Source organism: Anas platyrhynchos, chromosome 4 (genome assembly GCF_047663525.1).
Source record: "Anas platyrhynchos isolate ZD024472 breed Pekin duck chromosome 4, IASCAAS_PekinDuck_T2T, whole genome shotgun sequence".
Lineage (NCBI taxonomy): Eukaryota > Metazoa > Chordata > Aves > Anseriformes > Anatidae > Anas > Anas platyrhynchos.
Genome location: NC_092590.1, coordinates 47,883,707 through 47,909,756, shown reverse-complemented (window position 1 = coordinate 47,909,756; position 26,050 = coordinate 47,883,707). Strand labels below are relative to the sequence as shown.

Genomic DNA, 26,050 nt, shown 5'->3' with positions numbered 1-26,050 from the left:
ATGGTTACCCATGTGCTGCCAGGAACCATGAACTATGCATGTCGCATTTACTGGGTGGTTGTAAACCTTGAGCCACGCTTCCGCTGAAAGCTGGAGAATTGTTCTGTGCAGCCGGGCAGGTCCAAATGGGCTTTGCCATGTTTCCCAGTGGAGACAGGCATTCAGCACACCAGCCTGTCTGTTCATTTGACTGCTGCTGTGGTGTGTTCACTGCCTGTTGGAGTGAGTGGGTTCTTTGGTTTTGTTTGTTTCAGGCTGCCCTTTACATTTGTAACCAAGGAGGTGGCCGATGCAACGTGTGAATGCCTTCTCGCGCAGGCTGAGCAAGCTGAGAAGTTGGGCAAGTCGAAAGCTGCGGCAGAGCGCATGATCCTGGAGGAGTTTGGACGCTGTTTGATGAGAGTGATTAACTCTGCGGGCAAGTCCAAAAGTGACCCTTGTGCCATGAACTGCTGACGCGTGCACAAGAGCCACGGTGAAGTGGACTGAACAGAACACTTAAGGCACAGGGACACTTTGGTTTGGCATAGAGGATTTAATACTTGTTAATTTGGTGCTTGTTTTAAATTGATTTGCAGAAGATGAAACAAGAGAATATTTTATATCAAGATTTAGAGCCTTTTAAATCTTAACTAAATCCTCTTCTATGTAAGATGATGCCTAAAGGTCAATTTTTCTTCCTGATGTACAGCTTTTAACTTGGGTTTCTTAAGGGAAAAAAAAAATAGCTGTTTTCTCCCCTTTCCCTCAAAATAATTGCCTGAAGGGCATATATAAATGATTATAATATATATTATTTACAGTATATGGAGTTGCATTGCTTTGTGTGTACAGGAAAATGCAGATGATGGCAAGAATCAGGTGAAACTTTGGCAACAGGCTCATAGTGAAGAGGTATCTGTGTGTCGAAGTTAGTTCTAAAAGGCAAGGTGTGGAAAGGAGCATCTAAGGGGAAGGTGGTACCTGTATGTAGGGCGTAACACAGCATGCTTCTTCAGTGCACAGAGCAGTATGAAATATGCAGGCGAGTACACGGGGATTGCTTGCAGGTCTAGTGTTGGACAAGTGATTGAGAATCTCACTTGAGCAGACCGCAAGGAATTTGGAGGCAAACTGGATAACTGGGAATTTTTTGTATGATCATGGATGAGGGCTCAGATGTATTTTAAGGTGGAACTCATAGGCTGACGGTGGCCTGCTCTTGAAAGTGTGGAAGAGCAGCTGTGCCACAGTGGCAAGCTGTCTGCCCAGCGTGTGGTGTTAGCTGACTGCAGCAGGTAGGTGCTGTTGCTTGGGTGAAGCTGTGTGTTCAGAGGCCTGCAGGAGCCTAATCCCTCGCTGCAGGGAGGGATGTGCAGTCCGTTGTGTTTTCCAGGGTGAAGCTGTTGCCCCGGAGAAGTGTTTAAGCCCGAGGAGCTGAGGTCACAGGAGACCATGGAGCCACACTTGAGACAATCTGGCTTTTAACTGGCCTGTGACCACAGGTGGAGGTTACATTCAGCCTGGTTGTGTGTTTCCATGCTGCTGCTTCTCAGTATCTTGGTGGTTTATTTGGCTAAGGGCTTTTTAGGCGTTGTTTTGAATGATGGAGAGTGCGGTGATGGGGGAGGATGCTAGCACAGAATCAAGGTTGCTGCCAAAATAATGTATGGATCCTTTGATCCAAAAGGAGGAAAATATACCAACATAACACACAAATCACTTTAGAGCTCTGTGTAGATTGGAGCAGGGGATTTTCTTCAGTATTTGTTACAGGCCATCTCAGATCACGTTTTTGATAGTAGAATATATTTGCAAAATCAACGTGGTAGGTTACTTACCTAATGTGAATGTCAATAACAATTGTAATGACTGTCTCATTGCTGCCTGAACAAGATGGCTTTTCTTTTTTTTTTTTTTTTTTTCCAAAAAGGATTTTGCATTCTTCATGTAAAGCTGTAAGCACAGAGATGTGGCAGAGCTCTTCCTCGAGGTTTTCTGGCGGGGGATAAGCTGGGAAAAGATAGGGGCCAGGCAAATGTGCAGCAGAGCCGAGCACCTACAGGTGTGTCTGATGGCAATAGGACAGGAAGAGGCTTCTGCTCCCTGTCTTCACCCTGTGGCCCCGCGTGGTGAGCAAAAGGCCCTCTGTCCTCCATGCTTCCTTCTGCCCCCCTCCCAGGGTGGCTCAGGAACATGAAGGCCCTGGGCGGTGGGCCAATTTGGTGTCCTGCTGGTCACTGAAGGGCTTTGCCTGGTAGAAGCATCTCCCTCAGCATAAACCGCAGGTCTGATAGTGCAAATCTCTGAAAAAGGAATCCATCTCTCATGTAAGTAACTATCTGCTTTCCATAATTAAGACTTGGGTTTATTAAACGTCAGTACGGTAACTTTACACGTAGGTAGGGCAGATACTCAGTTTACTTCTAGTGAGCTAACATAGTATGTCCAGTAAGACTTGTATAAATGTAAATTAGTGTAAGTGAATAAAGTAATAACTACGTACATTATTTTTTAAACAGATTGCAATATGCCTTCTTTTGTTTAGACTTCAATCCATGTTAATTTTGTATATATTCTGTGTCTTACTCTAAATTGCACCTTTTGTGATGTGTATTTATATACAGTGTGCAGAAACACTTGTGAAATTTAGATTACAGTTGTAATTATGTATGATGGCATTGCTTGAGAATATTTTACTTGTAAAGACTTTGAAGGTGCAATCAAATGCTCTTAGGTTTTTTGGTTTTACTTTGAACAAGCTTTCTCCAATATTAAGCTGGGATTCCTCTCTCCCCTCTCCCTGGCGTAATACGTATGGATTGGGTTTTGTACTTCCTTAGCCATTTGAATCAAACTGCTGGACAAGATTTACAGTCAAGCCCATCCAGTTACATGAAAATAATTGGGAACGGGGCAAGGGTTCATTTTCTAGTTCTGTTTACATCTGAAAGTAGAAAAAATAAATTTATATTTACTAGACCTATTCAAAGAATACACTTTTCTATATTGTAAAAATGAAACAGTCAGATAAATCGCAAAGAAAAATAAACATTTATACTATTCTGTAAACACTCTTTTTGCACTCCTTTCCTTCAGCACTGACGAATACATCCTAAAGAATTGCACTGAAGTATCAAAATCAATACATCTGTTAGCGCCAGGCTCTCTTGCGATGCAAGTACGGGCTTGGCTTCCCAATATGCGATTGAATCCTACCAGAGAGAAACTCTGGGTGGTCTTTTTTAATTAAAAAATAATATTTTTTTTTAATGAAAAATGTAGCGTTTGCAGGACAAGAGTTGAGCAAAGAAAAATCCGCCAGGCTGGACCACCGAGCCTGTGTGCCACATCCCTGGGGCTAGCCGGGTGCCATATGGAGCTGGTTGCAGGACCCTGGGCCAGACTCACAGGTAAATGTTTTTGGGGAGCCTCTGGCTGCACGGGGCAGTTTGGATGTGCAGTTTGGGTCAGCTTCGGCCTTTTTGGGGAACAAGTGTGTGACCCAAGGTAGCAACAGTGTGTGACTGGGCTTGGTTGGGGACACAGCTAATAGCCTGTGGGGTTATCCTGCCGAGCAAGAGCTGCCCGTGGCTTGGTGCAGCCCCCGAATAGGGGGAGCAGTGCTCGGGGGGCGCCCCTCGGCTGCTCCCCCTCCGGGCACAACCGGGCCCAGCGCCACGCTGCTGGCGGAAGCGCTGCCCGCACTCCCGCCCTTCCCTTCCTGCCCTGCTCGCGGTCGTCGGAGCCCATTGGCCGCCGCCGCGCACCCGCCCCCCGCGTCCCGCTTTTCTATTGGCTGACGGGCCTTCACTCAGCCGCCGCCGCTATCTCATTGGAGGAGGGAGGGAGGGCGGTGCGAAGCCAGCTCGGAGGCCAATCCGCGGGGCCGCTGCGCAACCAATGGCGTGCGCTGCTGGCGGCAGCCAATAGCGGCGCGGCGCCGTCCCCTATATATAGCGGGGCGGGAGCGCGGCGCTCCCTCTCCCGCCGCGCCGCGGCAGGGTGCGGGTGGTGCCATGGCCCCGAGCCGCGCCGCGCTGCGGGCTGCGCCCAGGTTCCCAAACACCCCCCGCCCCGACAACCAGCCCCGCTCCCCGCAGCCGCTGTCCGGTGATGAGCCTCACTGCTGTTCACATCCCGACACGCCGTGACGACCGCTGTCGAGCTGAGGACGGCGGCTCCCCTCCCCTCCCCGCCTTCCCCCTTTGCCCCCCTCGCCCCGCCGCCGCCCCCCGCTGACGCCGCTGTCCCTTTGTCCCCTTGTCCCCTGTCGCCAGGCGCGGGCCGCAGGAGGAGCCGGGTCCCCGCGGGAGCAGAGGCGGAGCCGCCCCGGTCAGCGCCCGGAAGGCGCCGGCAGCGCCCGGAAGCGGGAGGCGGCGCCGGGGCTGCCACGTTGGAGCGGGCCCGGGACGGGTGAGAGCCGCCGCGGCCCCGTTTACCCCTTTTTTCGCCCCAAATCCCCCTCCGAAGTCACGCTGGGGGCGGCGGGGCTCCCCTTCCCTCCCCTCCCCGTCGTGCTCCTCTTTTGGGGGCGGCTCCGGGCTCTGCCCCTGTGTTTTTACCCCCCCATCTGCCGCAGCCGCCCCGTTTTGCCCTTTTTGTGAGCATCGCCCTGCCACAGACGCCCTTTTTCCCCTAAATCCTCATCTTTTCGTGTTTTTTTTTCTTCCAGCAAGATGAAGCTGAAGGAGGTTGACCGCACGGCCATGCAGGCATGGAGCCCTGCCGGGCAGCACCCCATCTACCTGGCCACGGGTAAGTTTTAGGAAGCGGGGGTGAGTTTTGGGGCTGCCCGTGGGTGGCAAGGAGCCTCCTGTCCCCTGTGCCAGGGCGAGGTGACAGCAACCCTGGCTGCTGGGACGCTTCCCTGGTTGCTTATCTGCCCCTTGCCGTGGCTTTCTGCCCATCCTCAGGGGACGAGGAACCTTCTCCCAAAGCTTTTTGTATCCACGCTGGACAGAAAACCCACTGAAGGCAACCATAAAAACGAAAACTATATCAAAATCTAGCTCAGACAGAAATCTGACTGCTTCTCAGAGTCTTTTTGGCAAGTGTGATTTTTTTAATGCTGCTTTTCTGCATAGCATCTTCTTCTCACTGACGAGCCCGCTCCTCTGCAGGTACGTCGGCCCAGCAGCTGGATGCAACCTTCAGCACGAGTGCTTCCCTGGAAATATTCGAGCTGGACTTAGCGGACCCTTCGCTGGATATGAAGTCCTGTGCCACCTTCTCCTCCTCTCACAGGTGAGCCATGGGGTCATCGTTTGTGGTTTGCACTGAAGGGCTGGTGCGTGGGGTTTGGCCACGCTTGTTGAGGACAGACGCTCTGCTGAAGGACATCATTACAGCCACGTATATGGGGCTATGTTCTCAATTCTTGAGCAGTAACTTCGAGGCCTAAAGATCTAAGTTTGTTTTGTGAGATTTTTACCAAATGCAGTCTCCTGGGGCCTTAGAAGTTAGGTCTTGCCTTTAAGTAGATTGCAATGAGGTCTTTGCTGCATTTGCACGCAGTAAGATTGTTTATAACAATCAATTGGCCCTGTTTCAGGATGTTCTCCAGATTCGGGTAAGTAACAGTTACAGGGGCTTTTGCAGGAGGAAGCAGGAGGTGTAGGGCTGCTGTCAGTCCTGCAGCAACGCTTTGCCTGAGTGCTGCTGTGGCTCACAATCCCTGCCCTGCAGTTGTTTCTCTTCTGATACGCAGGGCTGAGGAGGAACAGCCATCAAGGGCCCAGACTGCTTTATGCCTGAGCTGTGGCAGAGCTGGTGCTGACGCTCCTTGCAGATCTACTGAGGGCAGAACGATGACATTGAGCCTCCGGGATTTTTTCTCCCTTGCTTTAAATGTGACTGAAATTAGTCAAAGCTTGCCAAGTGGCGTTTGCTTTACTGACTTTCAGAACCTACCTGCTATGGCCAGGAGGACGTAGAGCTCCTTTAAAAGCGCTTCTCTTGGTGAACAGCACAAGTGTTTGACTTTTGCCCCCAGAAAACAAGTCACAACATTTCAAAGGAGGTTTTTGTTGTGTTGTTTTTTTTAAGACAACAGCCCATGCCTTAGCTTATAAAGTACATGTCGGGTCATATTTTGGTATACGGCAAATGAAAATGGCTGGGCGAACAAATCCAGAAAAGATGGATTCAGCAAGAAATTTTGTTAACTGTCCTCCTGTGGAAAATGTGACGCTGCTTCTGTAGAACCACTCTTTATCTTGGAAAGAGCAAAGGGCAAGAGGAAAGTAATGGCACAGTTAATTCTGTTTTTGTTTTGTTCCTCATCCTTTTCTGCACTCTTTTAGGTTATTTACACATTAAATCTTGCTGGTGGTGTGTTACTAGTGCCCTGATAGCCTGTTCCTCACCCTGCTTGTTCTAACCTGGCATAGTTAGGTGCAGAACTATGAAAAGCAGTGTGCCATTTTGGTTTGCAGTGTGGATGAGCACACCGTTACCATAACCTGGGTGCTGTGGCAGGACAGTGACCACTGACTCTGAGCTGCTGAGCACTTGGTGCTTACAGCGTTTGTCAGCCAGCACGTGCTCTTTGTCTGGCCTTCCCCAGCATATATTTTAACATGCCGAGCTTGATATGCTGTGAAGAAATCAGTCATAGATAATCCAGTATAAAACAAGAGTTGAGTAGTAACACAGTGAGGGCTCAAGCAACTCGTCACCACCTTCCAGACCTGTGGGTTTGCATTCTGCTCGGGTGACACCTGCCATGTGGCAGCGCGGTGTTCCACATGGAAAAATGCCGTGCTTTGCATGGCTGAATACGCAGGAATGCTGTCTTGATTATTTAGCAAGTTGGAGCTGAAGTAATTTCTTTTTTTTTTTTTTTTTTTTTTGTGGATGAACACAACGGTTTGAAAACATTTCCTGAAGTGTATTTAATTCCTCCAGTTCAGCCTGGAAGCTCGATTGCAGTCCAAGTGACACGTGTCTGATGTGAGCAAGCCACTGGCTGAGCATCCAGCACAGCAGAGCAAAGTTTGCCCTTCCAGGAGCACCTACAAGGAAAAGGACTTGGAATTTTTGAATAGCTCCACTGATTTTTCTCTCCCTTGTACAAATAGTTGGCCACATGTAGCAGAGGTTTCCCGCCAGGCTGCATCCTGCAGAGTAAAATGGGGTACGTGAAGCTGGCAGACGATGGCTGTAGCCTGTGGGTGTCTGTCTTGCAGGTACCACAAGCTGATCTGGGGGCCGCACAGCATGACCACAGGCGAGCGAGTCTCTGGAGTCCTGATTGCGGGGGGTGAGAACGGGAACGTCATTCTGTATGACCCAGCTAAAATCATAGCTGGAGACACCGAGGTCATCATCGCCCAGAAAGACAAGCACACAGGGCCTGTGAGAGCGCTTGATGTCAACATGTTCCAGGTCGGTTTTCTGCTGTTTGACGTGTGCAGACATGGATGAGTGACATGTCTTAACAAGCTAGTACCTTATACGTAGCTGTACCTTTACCAGCCCTTGAGAAGGTTGACCTAAATCTGCTCTTTGCATCTTCGTTAATACAAACTTGTCCTGTTGCTGGCATCTCAGGAGAGGGAGTGAAGACTTGTAGGTGTCCAGTTGATTCCTTCCCCTCATAATTTGATGTTGTCAATGATGCAGACGTTTTTAGCTCAGCCTCTGTAAAACAGGTGGTTTTCTGTGCTGCTTTAACCAGTCTTCCCTTTCAATTCCCATAGGATGTGCTGATTTTGTCCTTGTGACGTTTCTCTGGGCTGTCACTCTTTGTTCTGGTGACATTCAATTTAAGGTGTCCCCTTTAGGGAGATGGCATTGGCATCTCTAAATCTCCTCACTGGAAAAGGGAGGCAGAACAAACACCCTGTGACATGTCTCTTAAGGCAGAACAGCTCTCAAAATCAGCAAGCTTGCTCCATCGTTAATGAGAGTTCAGTTCCTTGTAGATACAGTGGCTTGGCTTTTCTTCAGCCCCCTCCAGCTGCAAGTCAATGGAGTTGATTTCCTTTCCTAAATAGCACTTTTGTCCCTGGACGCTTGCTTTCAGCAAGGCCATCCTTTGTTCATTATGTCTTCTCGAATGGTTTCCTCTCCTCTTCTGGCCGTTATGAAGCTGGGACTTGCTGGTCAGCAGACATGGGATGCAATCAAAGGGCATCCAGTGGCCCCTGCATCTCAAACACTGCTTTTATTTCCTTTAAGCTGCTCTGTGTGAACCAAAGGCTATATCCTGAGCTCGTATGAGAAATTGGCACAGTCTTGTCCATCTGATGCTTCCTAGCAGCTAAGACTGTGAAAGCTGATGCTGAAAATACTCTTAGTGTCTGTTAATGTGTCTTACAGACTAATCTGGTGGCCTCTGGTGCTAATGAGTCTGAAATCTATATCTGGGACTTGAATAATTTTGCCACGCCGATGACTCCAGGAGTGAAGACGCAGGTACGAGATTGGTATTTGTTAAGTACTGTAAACTAATGAAAAGCATGAATGTCATGTATCTTGAGAGCTCATTAAAATCAAAGAAGCTATATGGAAAAAAAGAGGCTTAGGATAGAAAGCAATTAGTTGTAGTTAGTGATGAACTGCATTTCTGTCAATGGTTGTCAGAGTCCTTGTACAACAGTTGTTTCCTATTAAAGTAAGTGAAAATGTTGCTTTACCACATACTGTTCCCCAGTGGCTTCCTGAAAGGTCAAGAAAATTGGGCTTTTGGTGCTTGCAATGGGCTTTTATTAGTCTGTGGGGTTTGAAAAGTGGGTATTTTTGTTCGTGTGATGTGCCTCTGCTATGGCAGGAGCCCGTGTCCCTTCAGGAGAGCTCTGTAGGTGCAGCTGAAGCAGCTTTCAGTGAGCATGTATGGTAGCACGTTGGTTATGACAGTGCAATGTTTTGCCTTCCATCACGTCTAAATATTATGTCCAACCACCGCTGCCTTTCTGGGAGCACAGCTTGAGTGCTGTGCCAGTCAGTACCATCGTGTGCAGCCCCTGCAAGGAACAGGCTGCTGTCGTTCCCCTGCAGCAACGTGGGGTGTGCAGAGCTGGTTATCCACACCAGAACTGCAGTTTTCACCAGCTGCACAAGCATTGCTTGGTGTCTTCACGTGGCACAATTGCAAATACGTTTTTAAAAGTACCCCTTTTAGTCTTAGAATAATGTTGCGTTTTATCAACGAGGGTGACTCTCCTTGCAAACACGTTATATAGCGAGGCCCATGAAGAAAGCATTTTGAGGCCTTGCTTTGTTAAGGGTGTGACAGGCTGTTGTGTGTGCCCGGCAGCCCCTCGAGGACATCAGCTGCATCGCCTGGAACAGGCAGGTCCAGCACATCCTGGCATCTGCCAGCCCCAGTGGCCGAGCCACCGTGTGGGATCTCAGGAAGAACGAGCCCATCATCAAAGTCAGTGACCACAACAACCGGGTGAGTTAGCTCTGGAGGAGACGCGCGGGGAGCTCCAGCTTCAGGGGCTCCTGAAATAGCTGCTTGGTCACTGTGCTCTGATTCTGATAAGCTTCCTAACTCGTGTTTCACATACCTGGTCCCTGACATAACAGCAGCACAATAGGCTGGCTTCATCGTGGGATTGCAGGTTGTGATGGGATGTTCCCACAGGGATAGTCTCTGCCTGATGGTGGCTTTTATTAAAATATCAATGAAAGTTAAATTTAGCAAAAAAGCTCTGTATGGATGCTTTTGCAGCGTTCTTAGATTAAAACATAGGATTTGGACAAGACAGTACAAAGTCACCTTCTTGAGAGGGCCTTGGGGAAATAACTGCAGCTCTCCTTACTAATGGAAACAAGGAGAGCGTCCCACATTGAGCGCAGTCAGAAACAATGCCCAGAAATACAGCCACAGATTGGCACTTAGCTGAAGACCCTGTTCTCCTCACGCTTAGACGTGTTCAGGCTGGTTGTCTTCTGTTCTCTAGCGCTGTTTAGTTACCCTGTGCTGTGGCACAATGTTACCCTTCAGATGCACTGCTCGGGCCTGGCATGGCACCCCGATGTTGCTACCCAGATGGTCCTGGCCTCGGAGGACGACAGATTGCCTGTGATTCAGATGTGGGACCTTAGATTTGCCTCCTCTCCACTGCGTGTTCTGGAAAGCCACACAAGGTATGAAAGAAGACAGAAAAGCTTCCTTTTATGGGGCCTGCTGGTTGGAAGGAACCAGGCCTCACATTAAAAACACCTTCCCCCTGAAAAAAACTGACATTCTTGATTTGTTTTATGCTGTACAAGAGGGAGCTTCAAAGAAGTAGCAGAAGCTTGCTTTAAAAAAAAAAATAATAATAATTACAGGTTTGCACACGCTGTAAAGGCAAACACACCCTTCTGGTACACTGGTATCAACATTCTCCTACAGAGAGTGTTGAATTCAATTTTCCTATATGGTGGCTGGACCTTTAGAGCTACTCATGCAGAAAACAGCATCTATTTCAATATATCAAATGCTGATAACATTTAACAATTTCTTACAACAGAGGGAGGAGGGGGGAGGGCATTCTGAGGTGGAATGCTCAGATACAGTACCAACTTGCTTAAACACATGCTCTGTGTAAACCATTTTTCATTTATGTTAATCTGTTATTTCACTGTGACTTTTCACACAGGGGTATCTTGGCCATTGCCTGGAGTATGGCAGATTCAGAGCTGCTGCTTAGCTGTGGGAAGGATGCTAAAATTCTGTGCTCCAACCCTAACACAGGCGAGGTATTGTATTCAGACAATTTTCACCATTTGAGAACGGGAAGGAGATGGGGATGGATCTTTGTTTGCAGTCCTAGGAATTACGCTGCTGTGGGGTGTTTCTCCGTGTTTACTTGTGGTTGATACATGCACTTCCCGAGCTTGTTTTGGTGCTGCAAGACCACTTCCTGTCATAGTTAATCTTACACGTGGGTCCCTACTGCTTTTCTGCAGCTATTCAGTAGTGCAGAAAATTCATCTATCTCAATAGGGATAGACATGGACGTCACTAAACTGAGTGGATCCTCTTTACAAACTATGTGAGTGTTTGCCCCCAGACCATGACACTGTTGGAGGGCTTCTTGCTTGCAGTGTAGGCAAGACAATCCTGGCAGACAGGGAGATACGTGTTTCCAAAATTCAGCCATGGGTGAAGTACAAAAGCTGAGTAAGACAAAAAGTGGGGGTGGTGAATGTGTGATCTAAGCTGGATGCTGTGCTGCTAAGAAGGTGTGAGTTCGGATGACTCACACTTCATGTTTTTATTTAAAGTAAAAGTGTTTCCTAGGAGACAGCAAGGCAGCTACCATTTTGTTTCTTCAGCACAAAATTGTTAAACAAGTGGAAAATAACTTCTTAGTTTGTGGTTAAATGCCTCCTGTAGCCATAGGCTTTTCTGTTCCAGGGCAGGAGAGTCCGTCTACTCAGAGCACAGGTTTAACTTTCCTAGTTATCCCCCAAAAGTCAGTAGCTGCACATGCAGCACAGACGTATGCTGCCTGCCTAGCTGGTCACGTGTGAGTTAAACAGAAAATTTAATGGGAGGAGGAAATAAAGCAGTGATGTGTGGTAATCTCTGATTGTCACATTCTGCCTGTTGTCGGTGTGTAGGGTAATGTGCAGGCTGCTGTGGAGCAAGAGGAGCAGCTTGAAAACAGAAAGATGCTGCTGCTGCTCATGGTGCTTGCTAAAAGCTCTGATCTGCTGGACTTGGTTTTGTTGCCCAGGTGCTGTATGAGTTGCCGACCAACACGCAGTGGTGCTTTGACATCCAGTGGTGCCCCAGAAACCCTGCCGTCCTGTCCGCCGCTTCGTTTGACGGGCGGATCAGCGTTTACTCCATCATGGGAGGCAGCACGGACGGGTTGAGGCAGAAGCAAGTGGACCAGGTATTGAGAAGCACACAGCTGAGAAAAGTGGATGGGAAGAGGAAAAAGCATGGGCTTGGGGAAACCTCTGGGGGGTGTTGCAACTCCATGCTTGCAGGAGTACTAATCCAGTGCAAAAAAAATGAGGCTGCTTGGCTTATCGGAGATGGTGTCTCAGAATTTCCCCCTCCTTTTTTATTTTTGTCAAAGCTTTCGTCCTCGTTTGGGAACCTGGATCCGTTTGGTACAGGACAGCCCCTCCCACCCCTGCAGCTCCCCCAGCAGACTGCCCCACAGAGCGTTGTTCTGCCCCTAAAGAAGCCACCCAAATGGATCCGGCGACCTGTGGGAGCATCGTTCTCGGTAAGCAGGAGCCAAGGCTGGCCGGGCAGGGAGCGAGACAATGGTAGCACCTGCAAAGTACATCTGGAAGAGGGGTGTTGGTCATCATGCTCCACCTTGTGAGCATTTGCCCAGAGTGCTGTGGTGGCCGAGATGCTTGTGGGAACATCTGGAGTGAGCGCTTGGGACAGTCGGCAAAGCATGACAAAAAAATGCTTGGGAAAAAGCAGCTGGGAAGCCCTGTGTTCCCACCAGGCACTTGTTTTTTCTGTTTTGGGAACTAAGGCTTTGCTGCATTTCTGTGGTGTTTGCTTAGAATGAAAAAAAAAACGCAAATTTGGGGGTGGGGGACAATAAGTTGGGCAAGTAGCTGAGACTTCAGTACAGCTTGAAGGTATTGTCTCATTGCAGAGAAGAATAACTCAGCCCTAATGGAGGTAGCTGGGGTCTCTGCAGCAGCACGCAGGCCAAGGCTCCTCTGTGGATATTGGCCTGGCAAGGCCCTGCTTTTTATAAGAGCAAAGTCACCTCCTCTTCAGCTCCACTAAGGGCTTGTTTCTGTGACTCAGAGGCCATTTCCCAAGAGACCTCCTAAAGATTTTAGGCAGTCCACTTGAAATGGATTTCGGTGCCAAAATACTACCCGACTTTCAGCAGTGTGTGTCTGCTTTTTCATTATCTCACCCATGTCTAAATCAACTTGGAGCTGTAAACTGAAATAATATGAGCCCTTTCCATTTTTTTTCCCCTTTGGATTTCTTTCCATGTGATGAAGCCGTTCACTGCCAATCTCTCAGTAGACTTGCAACCAGCTGCCACACGCAGGGTACGCATCGTGCCCGAGCATGTATTTATTGATGCATAGGATCCTTTAGTGTGTTCTGCATTTACCCCACACGCTTACCAGCAAGCTGCTTCAGTGCATAGCATCGTGTGCTGGTGGAGGAACACCATGAGCTGATGCCAGGACCATTTGTCCATTGAATGATAAGCATATATGCCTTAAACAAAAGCATGCATACATATGTGTGTGTGCATAGTTTGTTTGCATATACTTGTATTTTCACATGTCACCTGTGTTCTCAATTCCAGTTTGGAGGCAAGCTGGTTACCTTTGAGAACACCAAGCCTCAGCAGCAGCCAGGCATCGAGCAGCAGCAGCAGCGTCACCACGTCTACGTGAGCCAGGTTGTTACAGAGAAGGAGTTCCTGGCGCGCTCCAACCAGCTGCAGGAGGCTGTGCAGTCCGAAGGCTTCATCAGCTACTGCCAGAAGAAAATTGACATGGCCCAGGCTGACTTTGAGAAGAATGTGTGGGCTTTCTTAAAGGTAACAATAACAGCAGTCCAGGAGTTCCCCATGGACCTGGAAAGCCAGTGCAGGAATGATTTATTATGCATGTTAGTGTTCTGGCAGAGGAGGGGTTAGGAACAGAAAGTGCAGGCTGAGGGAATGGTGCTCATTAAGCTCTGTTGGTAGGGGTGACTCAACAGAAGGAGGGTCCTAGGGTCAGGGCCCTTGGGACACTATAGGAGAAGCCACAGCTTGCGAAAGGTGTTCTGTGTTTTAGTCATCCCCTATCACTGCATCTTTGTGCCTGCTTTTCACTGCTTGCTGTGAATATTTAGAGGTTCCTGGGTGAAGCAGATTTGCAGGCAGTTAACCTCCATTAACCAAATTGAAGCCTTGCTTACCTGCTCAGCTGCCCAGCTCACTGAAACCTTTGTCATTTTTTTTGTTTGTTTTGTTTTTTTTCCCATCTCAGTATTCACAGTCACTGTTCCAGTCAAGTGAAAAGCCAGCTGGGTGAGGGTGTGGAAATGATGAATTGAAATATATTTTTTGTAACTTTTATTTAAGGTGAATTTTGAAGAAGATTCGCGTGCTAAATACCTTGAGCTGTTGGGATACAGGAAGGACGATCTGAGGAATAAGGTAAATGTGCCTGGAAGCTGGGCTCGTGTTAAATGCTTTGCTGCTGGTGGCTGTATCTGCCAAGTACAATCGATGTAATCATTTACATGTGGGACTGCAGGAGCCTCTGCCGGTAATCCACAAGCTGTTCCATATGTGAAACTTTTTTATACAAGGCTGTTTTCAGTGTGTTTCTCATCAGACAGTGTTTGTCAGCACTGCAGCTTTCCGAATAGCTGTAAGACCAGTGGTGCTCAGTCCTCTGTGTAAACAGGGCGGATGTGAATATTTGTGTTATTTGAGGAATTCCTTTGTTCCAGGGGGTACTAGAAACCTTGAGTAATTCTGGTATTTTTACAGCACTTGCGGTTTCCTCTGGGTTTTATTAGCTATGTCATCTTGCAATATGGTTGTACAATAAGAATTCCAAAGCACCCGACATGCTTCCGAGGCCTGTTTACATCTGAGTGTCCCTTGCAGATGGGAAATTTTCACCCATCCAAAGCTTTGATATTTATTGTTACAGTTTGTGTGATTTTGTTGATATGTGACATCTTGATTTTGCAGTATCACTGAATCTCATCTGGTTTTAGGCTTTCTGGTTGAAGAACATGCAAGCACCCTTCAGTGTTTCATTAACTACTTTGCTAACCTTGGATAGTCCCTTTTTGTGGGGGGTGACTTTTGGTTTTAGGAAGAAAGAAAACAAAGATCACACATGACTACATTTGGAAAGGCAAACTGGGTTACAGGAAGCAGTTTGTACATCTTAGGAGTTAGCTTGGTTATCTTAGTGGTACACAGGGATACTTGCTGTGAGTTTTGGCTCCTAGCTGCTGGCAGTGCTGTACCTAGGAACTGTCGAATGCTTTATCAGGTCTGATTCAGTGGATATTTGAGTGTGTGACTCATTTCTGTTGTATCAATGTAATGTTTGTTTTGAAAGAGTGGCTCTGTGAAAATGGCATCATGTTTATGAATTAAATGGCTTCCGGGCCAAACTCATTATGATTAGCAAAAACATTACGTTATCTGTCACAGTTTGTCCTCAGCATCTAGATTTTTGTGGTGTGACTCAAAGACAAGCACAAGACAAATCCTGTCTTCTGAAAGCAGCTTGCAGTTAAAATACTCAGGTGCTACTTGGTCCTGCTCCCACAGATGGAGCAGTGGTGGTACTGTGGGGGCGGACGGGAGTCCACCACCACTGCTGCTCTTGGGTTGATGGGCACTGCCCATGGGGAAGAGCTGGACACGACTGAATCGAGTGGCCTGAGATGTTGGACTTAGCCCATCATTTTCCTGAATCACAACTTGCTTTTCATCTTACTGATAGAGCAGGAAAAGCTTAAAAAAATAAAATACAGCCAGTGACTTTGGCTTCTTGGAACCAGTTAGTAAGAACATGGTGTTGTGTTTTATTATTTTGAAAGGCTGGGATTGTTATATGTGAGCCAAGAACTGGTTTTCTCCTTTCTATTGTATACTAATGGTTTTAAAAAAAAATATATATCCCTAGCTATTTGACCTTTTTTTTTTGTGAAAACCAGCCAGGGGGGGTAAAACACAACTTTCTAAATTCAAGGCAATGGATGATAATTAGCAGCATTACTAAATCCAGGCTTCTAGACGCCCAACTAATGTGGGGGTTTTTGCGTGTGTTTTAAATTCTGTACATGAAATTGGCATTTTGAGGGCCCCAAAATGAATCTGGAGTCTTGATTTGCTTTAAAAGCAGTAAAAGCTGGGGATTTAACTCCTCTATACCTTAGAAAGTTCTACCCCGAGGCCATACGCCTGCTGTGCTTGAAACCACAGCTTCCTGACCAGTTCCCTGTTCCAGCAAGGTTATCACCGTTTCCTTTTCCCTAATCAGTGCAGACAGAGGGTTTTTTCTTGTATGTTCTGACAGTGTTTTTATTACTGTGGTTTCCAGCAGCTCTAGTGAGGTTTGAGGCCCCTGAGCTAACAATTAAACCTTTAAAGGCATAGAGAAGTTGTTGTTTCCACCAGAGCTTGAGGTACGCAGGGCTTAGCAGTAAATCCATCGCCAGGCTGGGAAAGGAAATGGCTCTAGCTTCGTATTAACTGTTGTGCAAGCAGCAAAGTAGCCACGTTTGCCAGTTGGAGAGATTGGTGGGAAGTCTGTCCCTAAAATAAACGGGCACTTACTTAATAAATCTTGGTTGTTCTTTTTAGATTACGTCAGCTCTGAATAAAGAGGGTCGTGCAGACGGTGAATTGGGAGAGGTAAGCAAAGACGTACGTGTTAACTCCTCGTGTAGTTTTATAATGCCATCGTAATGTGCAAAGGAAGAATGACTTCCCTTTCTGCTTGGTGACTGTCCCAGACAGAGCGAGTCAGAACAATTCCCTACATTCAGTAGGATGAAGGTACCTGTGTCGAATGCAGGACTGCTTTTCTCCACTCAAACCTCCTCCCGTTTTCTAACGATGGGCTGTCAGCCACGGGTTTTGGTGAAAGGTCTCAGGGATGTCCCCGTACTTCCTCCTTTTGCTGCCCACATCCCACCCACCATCACACTTTGCTGTCCCTGAGGTAGGACAGAGCCTTGCTGCTTGGCAGCTGGTGTCAAGAACAGCACCTTCCCTGGGCTTAAAATAAATAAATGAATAAATAAATAAAAACAGGACCAAGAGTTGGCTCTGTAATGCTGCCCTGCCTGGCAGATGATGCTCATCATGCAAGCGCTGCCTGTAGTAACAGCCTGAGTCCACCGTGGGGAGTGCTGTTCTTGTGCCCTACGCATCCTGGATGTCATCTGTTGTGGCCTAAGGGGGGAAAAAAAAGATTTGCTGCACGTTTTCAGAGTGTTTAAGATTGAAAGATACCGTGCAGTAGTAAAGAGCAAGGAAATAGAGGCCTCTGCCATGTTTGTCATATTTGTGTGTGTGCTGCCAATGTGTTTTGCTGCTTTGCAGACTGGCTCTGACTATCGGTTGGAAGGTGGCTGTGCTCTGCAGTGCAGAGTATTTCTTTCTCTTCTGCTGGCTCTTTTTATTTTATGGCATCTTCTCTCTGCTGAAGGCTCCCGCAGAATCTGATGCATCTCTACCGAACGAGAGGGATGAAGGCCAGGCTGCAGAGGAGCCGTTCTTGGGAGAGGTATCTGTCGTCCTCTAGACTAACCCTGGTGGCCTACTGCATATTTACTTCACCACTGTGAAGAGCATTTCATCTTATTGCCTTTTCCTGCTGCTGAGTATTTCTGGAAATACAAGAAGTTACTGAGAATGAGGAAAATGTGGGCTCTTGTTAAGTTCCACGGGGTTTTCTCATCAGTTGCAGCTGCCACGCAGACAGGTTTTGGTCGCAGTGAAGAATGTGTTCATTACCTAACAGTGCAGTCAGCACCAGACCCAAGGACCATCATCTGCCATAATTTTCTCTCTGACACTCAGCTAACACATACTAAATGATCTGCTGCCACAACTCTCATGCATTCCTCTTTTTTTTTTGTCTTTGATCACTGCTTTCTTCTTTCCCTCTGGCTGATAAGTTACTGAGCAGTCAACTTATCACTGCTCTGCTTCTAGACAGAGCCCTTTGCAGAGATGTAGCTGTGATACTGGGGGGAAAGGGGAAATACTAGTTGCTTCCACTGGGTGCCAGCCCGTTTGCACCTGAACAGGGAGTATCAGTCTTCAGTAGTTAGCTCTTAACTCTATTGCAACAGTTTGGCCAGGTTTCTTGTGGGCATTTTGTGCTCCACACCAGTGCTTCCTGCAGCTTTTGTTCGCTTCTGCCTGTCTGAACAGCGCTGTTTCCATGTACAGGGCTGTGATTTGAACGAAGGACCCAGCTTGCATTGCATGTGGTTAATAGCAGTGAAAATATCAGCCTCCCTCGTAGGGTAGTATTTGAGCTGTTAGCCCAGCACTGTTGATTTGCAGGATTGTGTGAGCTTCCCAGTGGAGTTAAACTTGGGCTTGGGGCCTGCCTGTAGTTGTCTGTGATGATGAGGATGGTGGTGAAGGGCTCGTGTTGGAGCAGTGCAGCTGTCAACTCCAGGAAACAGCGTGTTAAGGACCCCAAAATGGAGCTGCCTTTAGCTGGCATGCTTGGTTGTTAGTTTATAGGTCTGTAGCAGTGAATCCACGTATTTTCACCGTATGTGATTTACAAGATAACCTCACAACCAATCTCTTCTAAGGGAAACTTCCCGGCCAAACCCACCCGTAGCCTGACGGCATGGCTGGTAAATATTTGTGAGGTTGGCCTGGAGCCACGGGTGCTGCACGAGGGAGGGCTGTCACATCCATGAAGTGAATGGGCCCAGCCACAACATGCTCTCAGCTGATACCAACCGTGCGTCACGCAACATCTGACAGCAAATTAATTTTGCAGACTGCCTCTCTCATGAGCCAAACAGAACACTTGTTGCAGTTCTGCCTCCCTGCTCCAAATGCTCTGTCAGCTGTGTGCCTGTTCATCCTCTCCTGTACTGTTCCACGAATCAGCGTGTAAGCAGGGCCTTCTTACCAGGCCTTTCCTCTTCAGCTTCCACTGCATGTACTGGCACGCTGACTTATGGCAGAGGAGACCATTTTTTGCACAATTTATGGTGGAGAGAGACCCAGTTTTTGGTATTACAAACTGGGGAGAGGTGTTGAAAATCCCCAAATTGAAGATCTTGCCAATAATGACCTCCCTCTTAATTCCTGGGGGAGCCTTACAGAAGCTTCCATCTGCTGAGCATTCATGTTTTGATCCAGCAGAGTCCTTAAGCCTGTGTAGAGCACTCTGAACTTCTGTGTTCAAAGTGAAGCACGCGTTCATGTGCTTGTTAAACTGGGGGGTGTGCCTAATGCAGGTGTTTGGAGGATGAGCTGAAACCCTACATGGAGCAAAATTAAACCTGTGCAGCATTAGGGGAGGCTCTTCTTGGTTGGGACTGGAGGTGGAGTAGGAGGGAAAGGAGAATATCTGATTTTTGTGGTTGTTTTGCTTTGAGAGGGCTGTGTGTGTGTGGGCAGGGTGCACCTGTGCAGAGCAGTACCCAGGATCCAGGTGTCTGCCTGGTGGTTTTTGTGGTCACCAGGTAGGCAGACATAGGTTTGTGTAAGCCTCCAGTGGTGGTAAATCTGGGGGTTTCGCTGCTTTTTTCCCCTTGGCATCTGTTGTAAAAATAAATGGTGTGTTCAGAGAGATCAGAGCTTTTGTAATGGTACATTTACATACACTAGAGATCTTTTGATAAGCACACTGTGAGAAGTCTTGATTTAGGAGCTGATTTGGTGCAGGCACTGGGAGAAGTTAATTCCATGTGTTGAAGCACTTTTATAGCAAATGACAGGTAATAATGTTCTCTCCTCCAAAACTAATGACCTCTTAGGGAACTGGCAGGTGAAGTTACCTTAACTTCTAGTGCAAGAGCCATATTGTTTAAAGATGCGTGTATGCATTCCAAGTGTGTGCATAATCTCGAAAACCTTGCTTTTTCTTTCTCTTAGAGGGTGAAAGACAATAAGCAAGAAACTGAAGATTTGGGATCTGCAAAGAAGACATTCAACATCTCTGTCAGTGGAGGTAAAAAAAAAAAAAAAAAGAGAGAGAGAAAGTGGGGGTATCAATTTCATTGTGTGTGCTGATGTTTATAAATAATAACATTGCTACTGGTGTTCCAGTGAGAAGGAAACTTTTGCACAGATTAGGAAGGATTATCATGACTGGCCTCTGTTACTCCATTCATTGCACAGCAGTCTCGAGACTCCTGCAAATACCGCTTTAATGCAGGGAAGGAAGTGTAAAGCACTCCTGTACCCCACTGCTGTAATGTGGCTACTCTGAGAGGGATTACAGTTACCATAAAAACATGCACCTGGTCAGGCATGAAGCATGTTAACCTCGCTGTTAGTAAAGAAACTTCCAGGAGATCCTGAGTAACACAGAAGCCATCCAAACCCTGTTGAGGTTTGACTTTGTTTCCAGTAATGCATGCAGGGGAGTTGTTTCAGAGGTTGTTTAGAAAAGTGCTGCCTATGAGGTACCAGCATCTCGCTCTGCAGCAAGGTAAGTGATGCTTGGCAGTGTCGCACCTGATCATCCTGTGACCACAGTGTGACTGGAGATGAACGTGGAGCATCCCTCTGAGTGCCTGCGTGGGGCAGGCTGCTTTGCAGAAGTTGTGCAGCGTTGTAGAGCGGGACTGAATCACCAGCTGTTGCATTTCTAGGTGACTCTTCTGCCGTGGTCTGACCAGGCACTGCTCTCTTGCAGATGTGGATGGCTTGATTACCCAAGCTTTGCTGACTGGTAACTTTGAGAGCGCAGTAGATCTCTGCTTGCACGATAACCGCATGGCTGATGCCATTATCCTGGCCATCGCAGGCGGACAAGAGCTGCTTTCTAGGACACAGGAAAAGTACTTTGTGAAGATGCAGAGCAAAATCACCAGGGTATGTATTTTTAGCTAAGAAACAACCTGCATCTAGACTCTTGACAACCCCCTTTTCACCTTAGAAGTTTTCTTGCTATTTCACAGGTTTGTTTCTGTGGGAAGCTAACATGTATTCCAGTTTTCCAGAATGTCTTGGAGCAAAAAGATTTTTTTAATATATTTGATTGATAAGGAGGGAAGAGGCACAGTGCATGGATATCACTAAAGTGTTCTTCACCTTGTTTCCAGTATCTCTGAGATACACGTACAGTAGTAGATTCACACTGATAAATATTTTAAACAGTGTACTCTTCAGTCTCTGACATGTTTTCAGGTGCTGTGCAGGATCTGTGCTCAGTGCCAGTAGCTTTAAGTAATGCCTGGGATTGATCTGAACAGATTTTGCTGATGCTTTGTTTCACTGCGTGCACAGAAGGTAGCTAAGTCGATGCGAGGTAATCTCGGCACGCTGCTGCTGTGTGCAGGAGACAGCGTGTTAGGGCCAGCCAGGTATTGATTCTTGTCAGCTTTCTGCCATGCTGGGGACTGCTGACACTGCTCTTGTAAATCTTCCTTTGTGAGTACTGACACGACTAGCAAAAGAAGGATGAGATGGGAGAAGTGACCTTAGAAGAGCACAGGACGGTGTCTAGCAAGGATGGCTGCTTTTACAGGAGGGGAGAAGGTTCCTGTCAATCTTCAGCAGTCCACTGGCAAAGAAAGGTGTTTGATGCAGTAGCAGGAGGCAGCCTGTAACCGGGCAGCTGCTGAAGTAAGTTTCCTGGAGCAGGACTGGCTGCCACACAGCACAGCGCGGTCATTTGGGGAGTTAGAGCACCCAGCCTCACAAGCTGCAGCCAGCCCGCAGGTGGAATTTTGTTGGTCACCATCTGTGAGCCAGTTTGAGGTGGGAATGGTTTGCGTTTGTAGTATGACAGGAGGAGAATCTCAAGTATTAACGCTCAGCAGGGTTTCTTCCTGTCGTGGTTTAACCCGGCCGGCAGCTAAACACCACGCAGCCGTTCGCTCACCCTCCCCCCTCCCTCTCTGGGACAGGGGAGAGAGAAATGGAAAGTGAAGCCCGTGAGTTGAGATAAAGACAGTTTAATAAGACAGGAAAATAATAATAACAAAAATAATAATAACAATAATAATAATAATGATACAATGGTGATAATACGAAAGTAATAGTATGTACAAACAAGTGATGCACAATGCAATTGCTCACCACTCGCTGACCGATGCCCAGCCTAACCCCGAGCAGTCCGGCCCCCTCCCCCCGGCTAGCCACCCCTATATATTGTTTAGCATGACGTCAGATGGTATGGAATACCCCTTTGGCTAGTTTGGGTCACCTGTCCTGGGTCTGTCCCCTCCCAGCTCTTACTGCACCCCCAGCCTGCCCGTTGGCAGGACAGAGCAAAAGGCTGAGATGTCCTTGGCTTAGTATAAGCACTGCTCTGCAACAATTAAAGCATCGGGGTGTTATCAGCACTCTTCTCATCCTAAGCCAAAACACAGCATTCCACCAGCTACTAGGAAGAAAATTAATTCTGTTCTAACTGAAACCAGGACACTTCCCCCCAGCTTCTTCGCTGCATTTGGCCTAAACAGAAGAGAACTTGGTACCTGGATTGGGAAATGTGTGCTTTACTGAGTTCATCCTTTAGAGAAAGGTGTTTTTATGGAGAGCTGACCAGTTATCTCTGCCTGTGCTAACAACTGGGCCATGACCTTGTCATTACAACCTTGTAGTTGTTGTTCAGGTGGTGGTGTTTCTTTTCTGGCCCGAGCTGCGCCCTTAGTGCTTGCTCAGCTGTTTCCGAGCTTGAACTCTTGGCATGACAAAGGCATTGTTTACTAGACTGAAGCGCAGCTGCCAAGCCTGTCTTTTGTTTGAAGCAGAATAACTGGAGGTGGAGTTTGAGACGGAAGAAACTGGAATTTCACTTTCAGGGGTTGTGGGCAGACAGCCTGTGTGCATGAGGGAAGGCTCAGGTTACCACAGCCAGCTCAGATGCAGTGGGAATAAGTCAGTCAGTAGAGAGAAATTACACTATACTGGGGGGAAAAAAAAAAAAAAAAAAAAAAAAAACGGAAATCCTACCAAGATCTTAACTGTGGTCTCTCTCCTTTGGCCCCAGCTCATCACTGCAGTCGTAACGAAGAACTGGAAGGAGATCGTGCAGTCTTGTGATCTGCAGAATTGGAGAGAGGCTTTGGCTGCTGTGCTCACTTACGCCAGGCCGGATGAGTTTGCAGCCCTTTGTGGTAAGGATGCTTTACAGACCAATGACATTTATCCCACTTGCTGCAGAAACTACGCTTTGCCACTGTTTTTTCCCTTCAGGTAAATGATTGTAATGCCTCACTAGCTGCTTTGATGGGTCATGCAGTTCTTCAGTACCATTGCAGAGGAGGAGAGGAACCTCTGGGGTTCTGTATTTATTGTATGTTCCCTGGTTTTTTGGGCCCAGAGGGGACACCTCCTAGCAGCTGTGTGTGTGCACCATACAATCCATGAGGAAGTTTTATTGCCAATACTTACATGTCCGATGCTTGTGTGCCTCTCAGATGTCAGCCACAGTGTCTGCTGAGCTGCACAGATGTTTCAGCACACACGTAAGCCCTGAGTATTTTGACAGCTTTGCTCACAGTCCCTTGGCAGTCGTGTGCTCAGTGTTCTGAGTGAGGATCTGCAAAAAGCAGGTGATAGAGAGGATGATGATGCCCCAGCCTCTTGTCCTCTGTCATGTCAGCTGGTGGACTGTACTTTCCGATGTGTCTCAGGTTTGCAGGCACTTGGCAAGTCCTTGCTGCCACGACATGAGCTCCCTGTGAGGTGACCTGTGCTGGACAATGGAGTACATGTACATGTATGTCCTCACAGATGGAGCCCAGAGGCAATATTTCTTCTCATGGTGCTAAGGAGATGCACAACAGGTGTTGACAGCTTCCTGTGCCCCAGTAGCAATGGGGAGATCTGCGAGGTGGTTAACAGGCATTGTCTTTGCTCCTATTTTCCTTAGATCTCCTGGGTAACAGGCTGGAGAGCGAGGGGGACAGCCTTCTGCAGACGCAGGCCTGTCTCTGTTACATCTGTGCCGGCAATGTGGAAAAGCTTGTTGCCTGCTGGACCAAAGCTCAGGATGGAAACAGCCCCTTGTCCCTTCAGGTTGGTATTGCTGTGAAGAAAGAGGTTGGAAGTAACAGATGGGGATCCTATGGTGTTCAAATCAAATGACCTGTGTAGAGTTTTGATGAAGAGAGCTGCTTATCTATCAAGATGCAAAACTTTTGCTTCTGGAACGGGTGGTTTTAGTAGAAACAACAAGTATATATGGTATCAGAAATTATTTGGTGAAGCACAAAGGCCCTGGGGTCTGTTCTGTTCTTTGTGGGGTCAGGCTAACACGCTTTCTGTATAAGAGGCCCATGGGAAGTCTGAGGGCCTAGAGTAATGCATTTGTAAAGAAGTGTCTTGGAATGGTCACATCTTCTGCAATCGGTGTGTACTTGTACATTTTTGCTTCTGGAATAGATGGCTTAAATATTAAGGGGGAGAAATCTAATAAATATGATTTAAATGTAGAGAAAAACCGTGGGAGGGTTCTCATGAACGTTGTCTCTAGGGGGTTGCATATACAAGGTTTGGTTTCCAGCAGAGAAATGCATCGCATACGGCAAATATCTTGGGGGAATAGGAGGATTGATGACAGTGAAATGAAGCAATTATTGAGTAATTTATTTTATAGTGTAATCTTAGTTTCTTTCATCTGTTCAGGGCCTTTGAAGGACAAGTTTTAGAAAGTATTCAAAGTAATGCTACCTGATCACGCTGAAATTCTCTATCTTTAGAAAATTGAAGGGACTGGAGTAATTTGGATATTACTTTATTTTTTTCTCCCCACTTGCAAACTGAAAAGTTCTTACCCATCTCTTCAGTGTGGTGGCTTTGTTAGACTTCTGTATGAATTTACATTTTGATTCCATTGTTTTGTTCTCATTAATACTGAAAAATAGCAGTCATAATTGGTGTGCTTGTTAACTGTGGTAAGAAATGGCTAAAAATCCTAGAAGCTGGTGGGTTTTGTGATCATTTTTTTACTTGCATTTTTCCTAATGAATCAGTACTTCAAAAAAGGCAAGTCTATTACTGCATAGTCAGTCAACACCCCTTATTAGTGAAGTATTGTTGAAATCCTTTGTGGTACATTCTTTTAAATCCGACATTAGATTTGAATGATGGCAAATGAATATTTGCAGTACCTTGCAATATAATGTAGTTAGAGGAAGAAAATAGGAGAAGACGAGAAAACTACCAGGAACATGTTTCTGTAACTTAGCACTAGGTAGAAAGCCAGCCCAGAGCACCTCTGGTAGTTGGGGATGTAGAAGGAAGGCAGGACAGGGAGCGTTCCTGGTGAATACTGGGAAAACCGTCCTCACAGTACCAGCCAGAAAGCCATAGACAAGTCTCCCAGTGCAAGTGTTGGATGCTTTTGATTCAGGTGGTAAAGAACTGATTAGTCAAATGCTGCAAACAGATAAAAACAGGAACAGGTTGGCTCATGTTCTCGTTTCTTGTTTCCTTTGTCCTGACCTCCTAGGATTTAATAGAGAAAGTCGTGATCCTGCGCAAGGCTGTGCAGCTCACCCAGGCCGTGGACCCGAATGCTGTGGGGGCCCTTCTGGCTGAGAAGATGAGCCAGTACGCCAACCTCCTGGCTGCCCAGGGCAGCATTGCTGCAGCTCTGACCTTCCTGCCCGCCAGCACCAACCAGGTATGTGGCCTCTGGGCTTCTTGCTTCTTTGCTTTCTTTCATTTTCCCCTCTCCCATCAGCTGGTATTAATAGGCAGGCTGGCTTGGGAGCGATGCAGCCTTGAGGTGGGAAGCAGGTGCAGGTTTCCCAGTGGCAGTAAGGCTGGCCCAGTAGCTGCCTTTCTCCTGCAGGAAAGATGGATTGCAGTCCCATAAAGCAGAGCAGGCTTCTTGGAGGGAGCTCGGTGGGATGCACTGGGTGGTGGGCAGTGCAGTTAACCTTCTTTCCTTGTCCTCTGTCCGCAGCCAAACATCGTGCTGTTACGGGACAGGCTTTGCAGAGCCCAGGGGGAGCTGCCAGCAAGACAGGAGGCCGTCAAGGCGCCGTACGACAGACAGCCCATGCCCAAAGGACGAGCTGGCGCTGTGGCAGGGCAGATGCAAGGGCCTCAGGCCCCAGCACAGCAGTATTACCAACAGGTAATTGGTTTTGGCAGTTGCTGCAAGACATCGTGCTTGGGTTCCGGAGCATGATGCAGAGGGCACTTTATTTTTCATTCTCTTGGGGCCACTCTGGGGCTCTAAGATGCACCTTCCAAGCAACCCGGGGGGCAAATGATAGGTGCTGCTCTTCAATCAGTGCAGATGCCTTGTTTATTCCTCATCTGGAAATACCCCTCACGCCTTGTCAAGCAGCCTGGGTTTGAAGATGAGTTTGAAAAGCCCTCCTGACCATGCTTAAAGGGCAGTGTAGGTAGCATGGGCAGCAGGTGGGACGGTAGCAGGCCTGGGCTGAGCATCGGCTGTGCCAGAAGACAGAGCAGGTGAG

The 26,050-nt window shown here is 47.5% G+C and overlaps 2 protein-coding genes across 23 annotated transcripts in view; both read left to right on the top strand.

Annotated features, from left to right (window-relative positions):
* The window catches only part of LIN54 (lin-54 DREAM MuvB core complex component), a 34,623-nt gene extending 31,572 nt beyond the window's left edge, over positions 1-3,051 (top strand). For all 8 annotated transcript variants that reach the window (XM_038178260.2, XM_038178262.2, XM_038178257.2 and 5 more), the window contains one exon: positions 255-3,051. In XM_038178260.2, the coding sequence (XP_038034188.1) occupies positions 255-456 (202 nt within the window). In that variant the 3' untranslated portion in view covers positions 457-3,051. The remainder of the gene's footprint in view (positions 1-254) is intronic.
* A 921-nt stretch (positions 3,052-3,972) lies between these two features.
* Positions 3,973-26,050, top strand: part of SEC31A (SEC31 homolog A, COPII coat complex component) — a 34,759-nt gene continuing 12,681 nt past the window's right edge. For 10 of the 15 annotated variants that reach the window (XM_072037521.1, XM_072037516.1, XM_072037514.1 and 7 more), the window contains exons 1-20: positions 4,260-4,395; positions 4,655-4,737; positions 5,103-5,226; positions 7,170-7,368; positions 8,305-8,400; positions 9,242-9,382; positions 9,938-10,080; positions 10,578-10,677; positions 11,661-11,822; positions 12,012-12,164; positions 13,236-13,472; positions 14,004-14,078; positions 16,257-16,307; positions 17,107-17,184; positions 19,533-19,608; positions 20,299-20,477; positions 22,603-22,729; positions 23,488-23,633; positions 25,069-25,242; positions 25,528-25,701. In XM_072037521.1, coding sequence (XP_071893622.1) covers positions 4,659-4,737; positions 5,103-5,226; positions 7,170-7,368; positions 8,305-8,400; positions 9,242-9,382; positions 9,938-10,080; positions 10,578-10,677; positions 11,661-11,822; positions 12,012-12,164; positions 13,236-13,472; positions 14,004-14,078; positions 16,257-16,307; positions 17,107-17,184; positions 19,533-19,608; positions 20,299-20,477; positions 22,603-22,729; positions 23,488-23,633; positions 25,069-25,242; positions 25,528-25,701 — 2,514 coding nt within the window. In that variant the 5' untranslated portion in view covers positions 4,260-4,395; positions 4,655-4,658. Of the gene's footprint in view, positions 4,037-4,259; positions 4,396-4,654; positions 4,738-5,102; positions 5,227-7,169; positions 7,369-8,304; positions 8,401-9,241; positions 9,383-9,937; positions 10,081-10,577; positions 10,678-11,660; positions 11,823-12,011; positions 12,165-13,235; positions 13,473-14,003; positions 14,079-16,256; positions 16,308-17,106; positions 17,185-19,532; positions 19,609-20,298; positions 20,478-22,602; positions 22,730-23,487; positions 23,634-25,068; positions 25,243-25,527; positions 25,702-26,050 lie in introns of those variants that run through there. The other 5 variants (XM_072037519.1, XM_072037517.1, XM_072037515.1 and 2 more) reach the window with 2 other exon arrangements.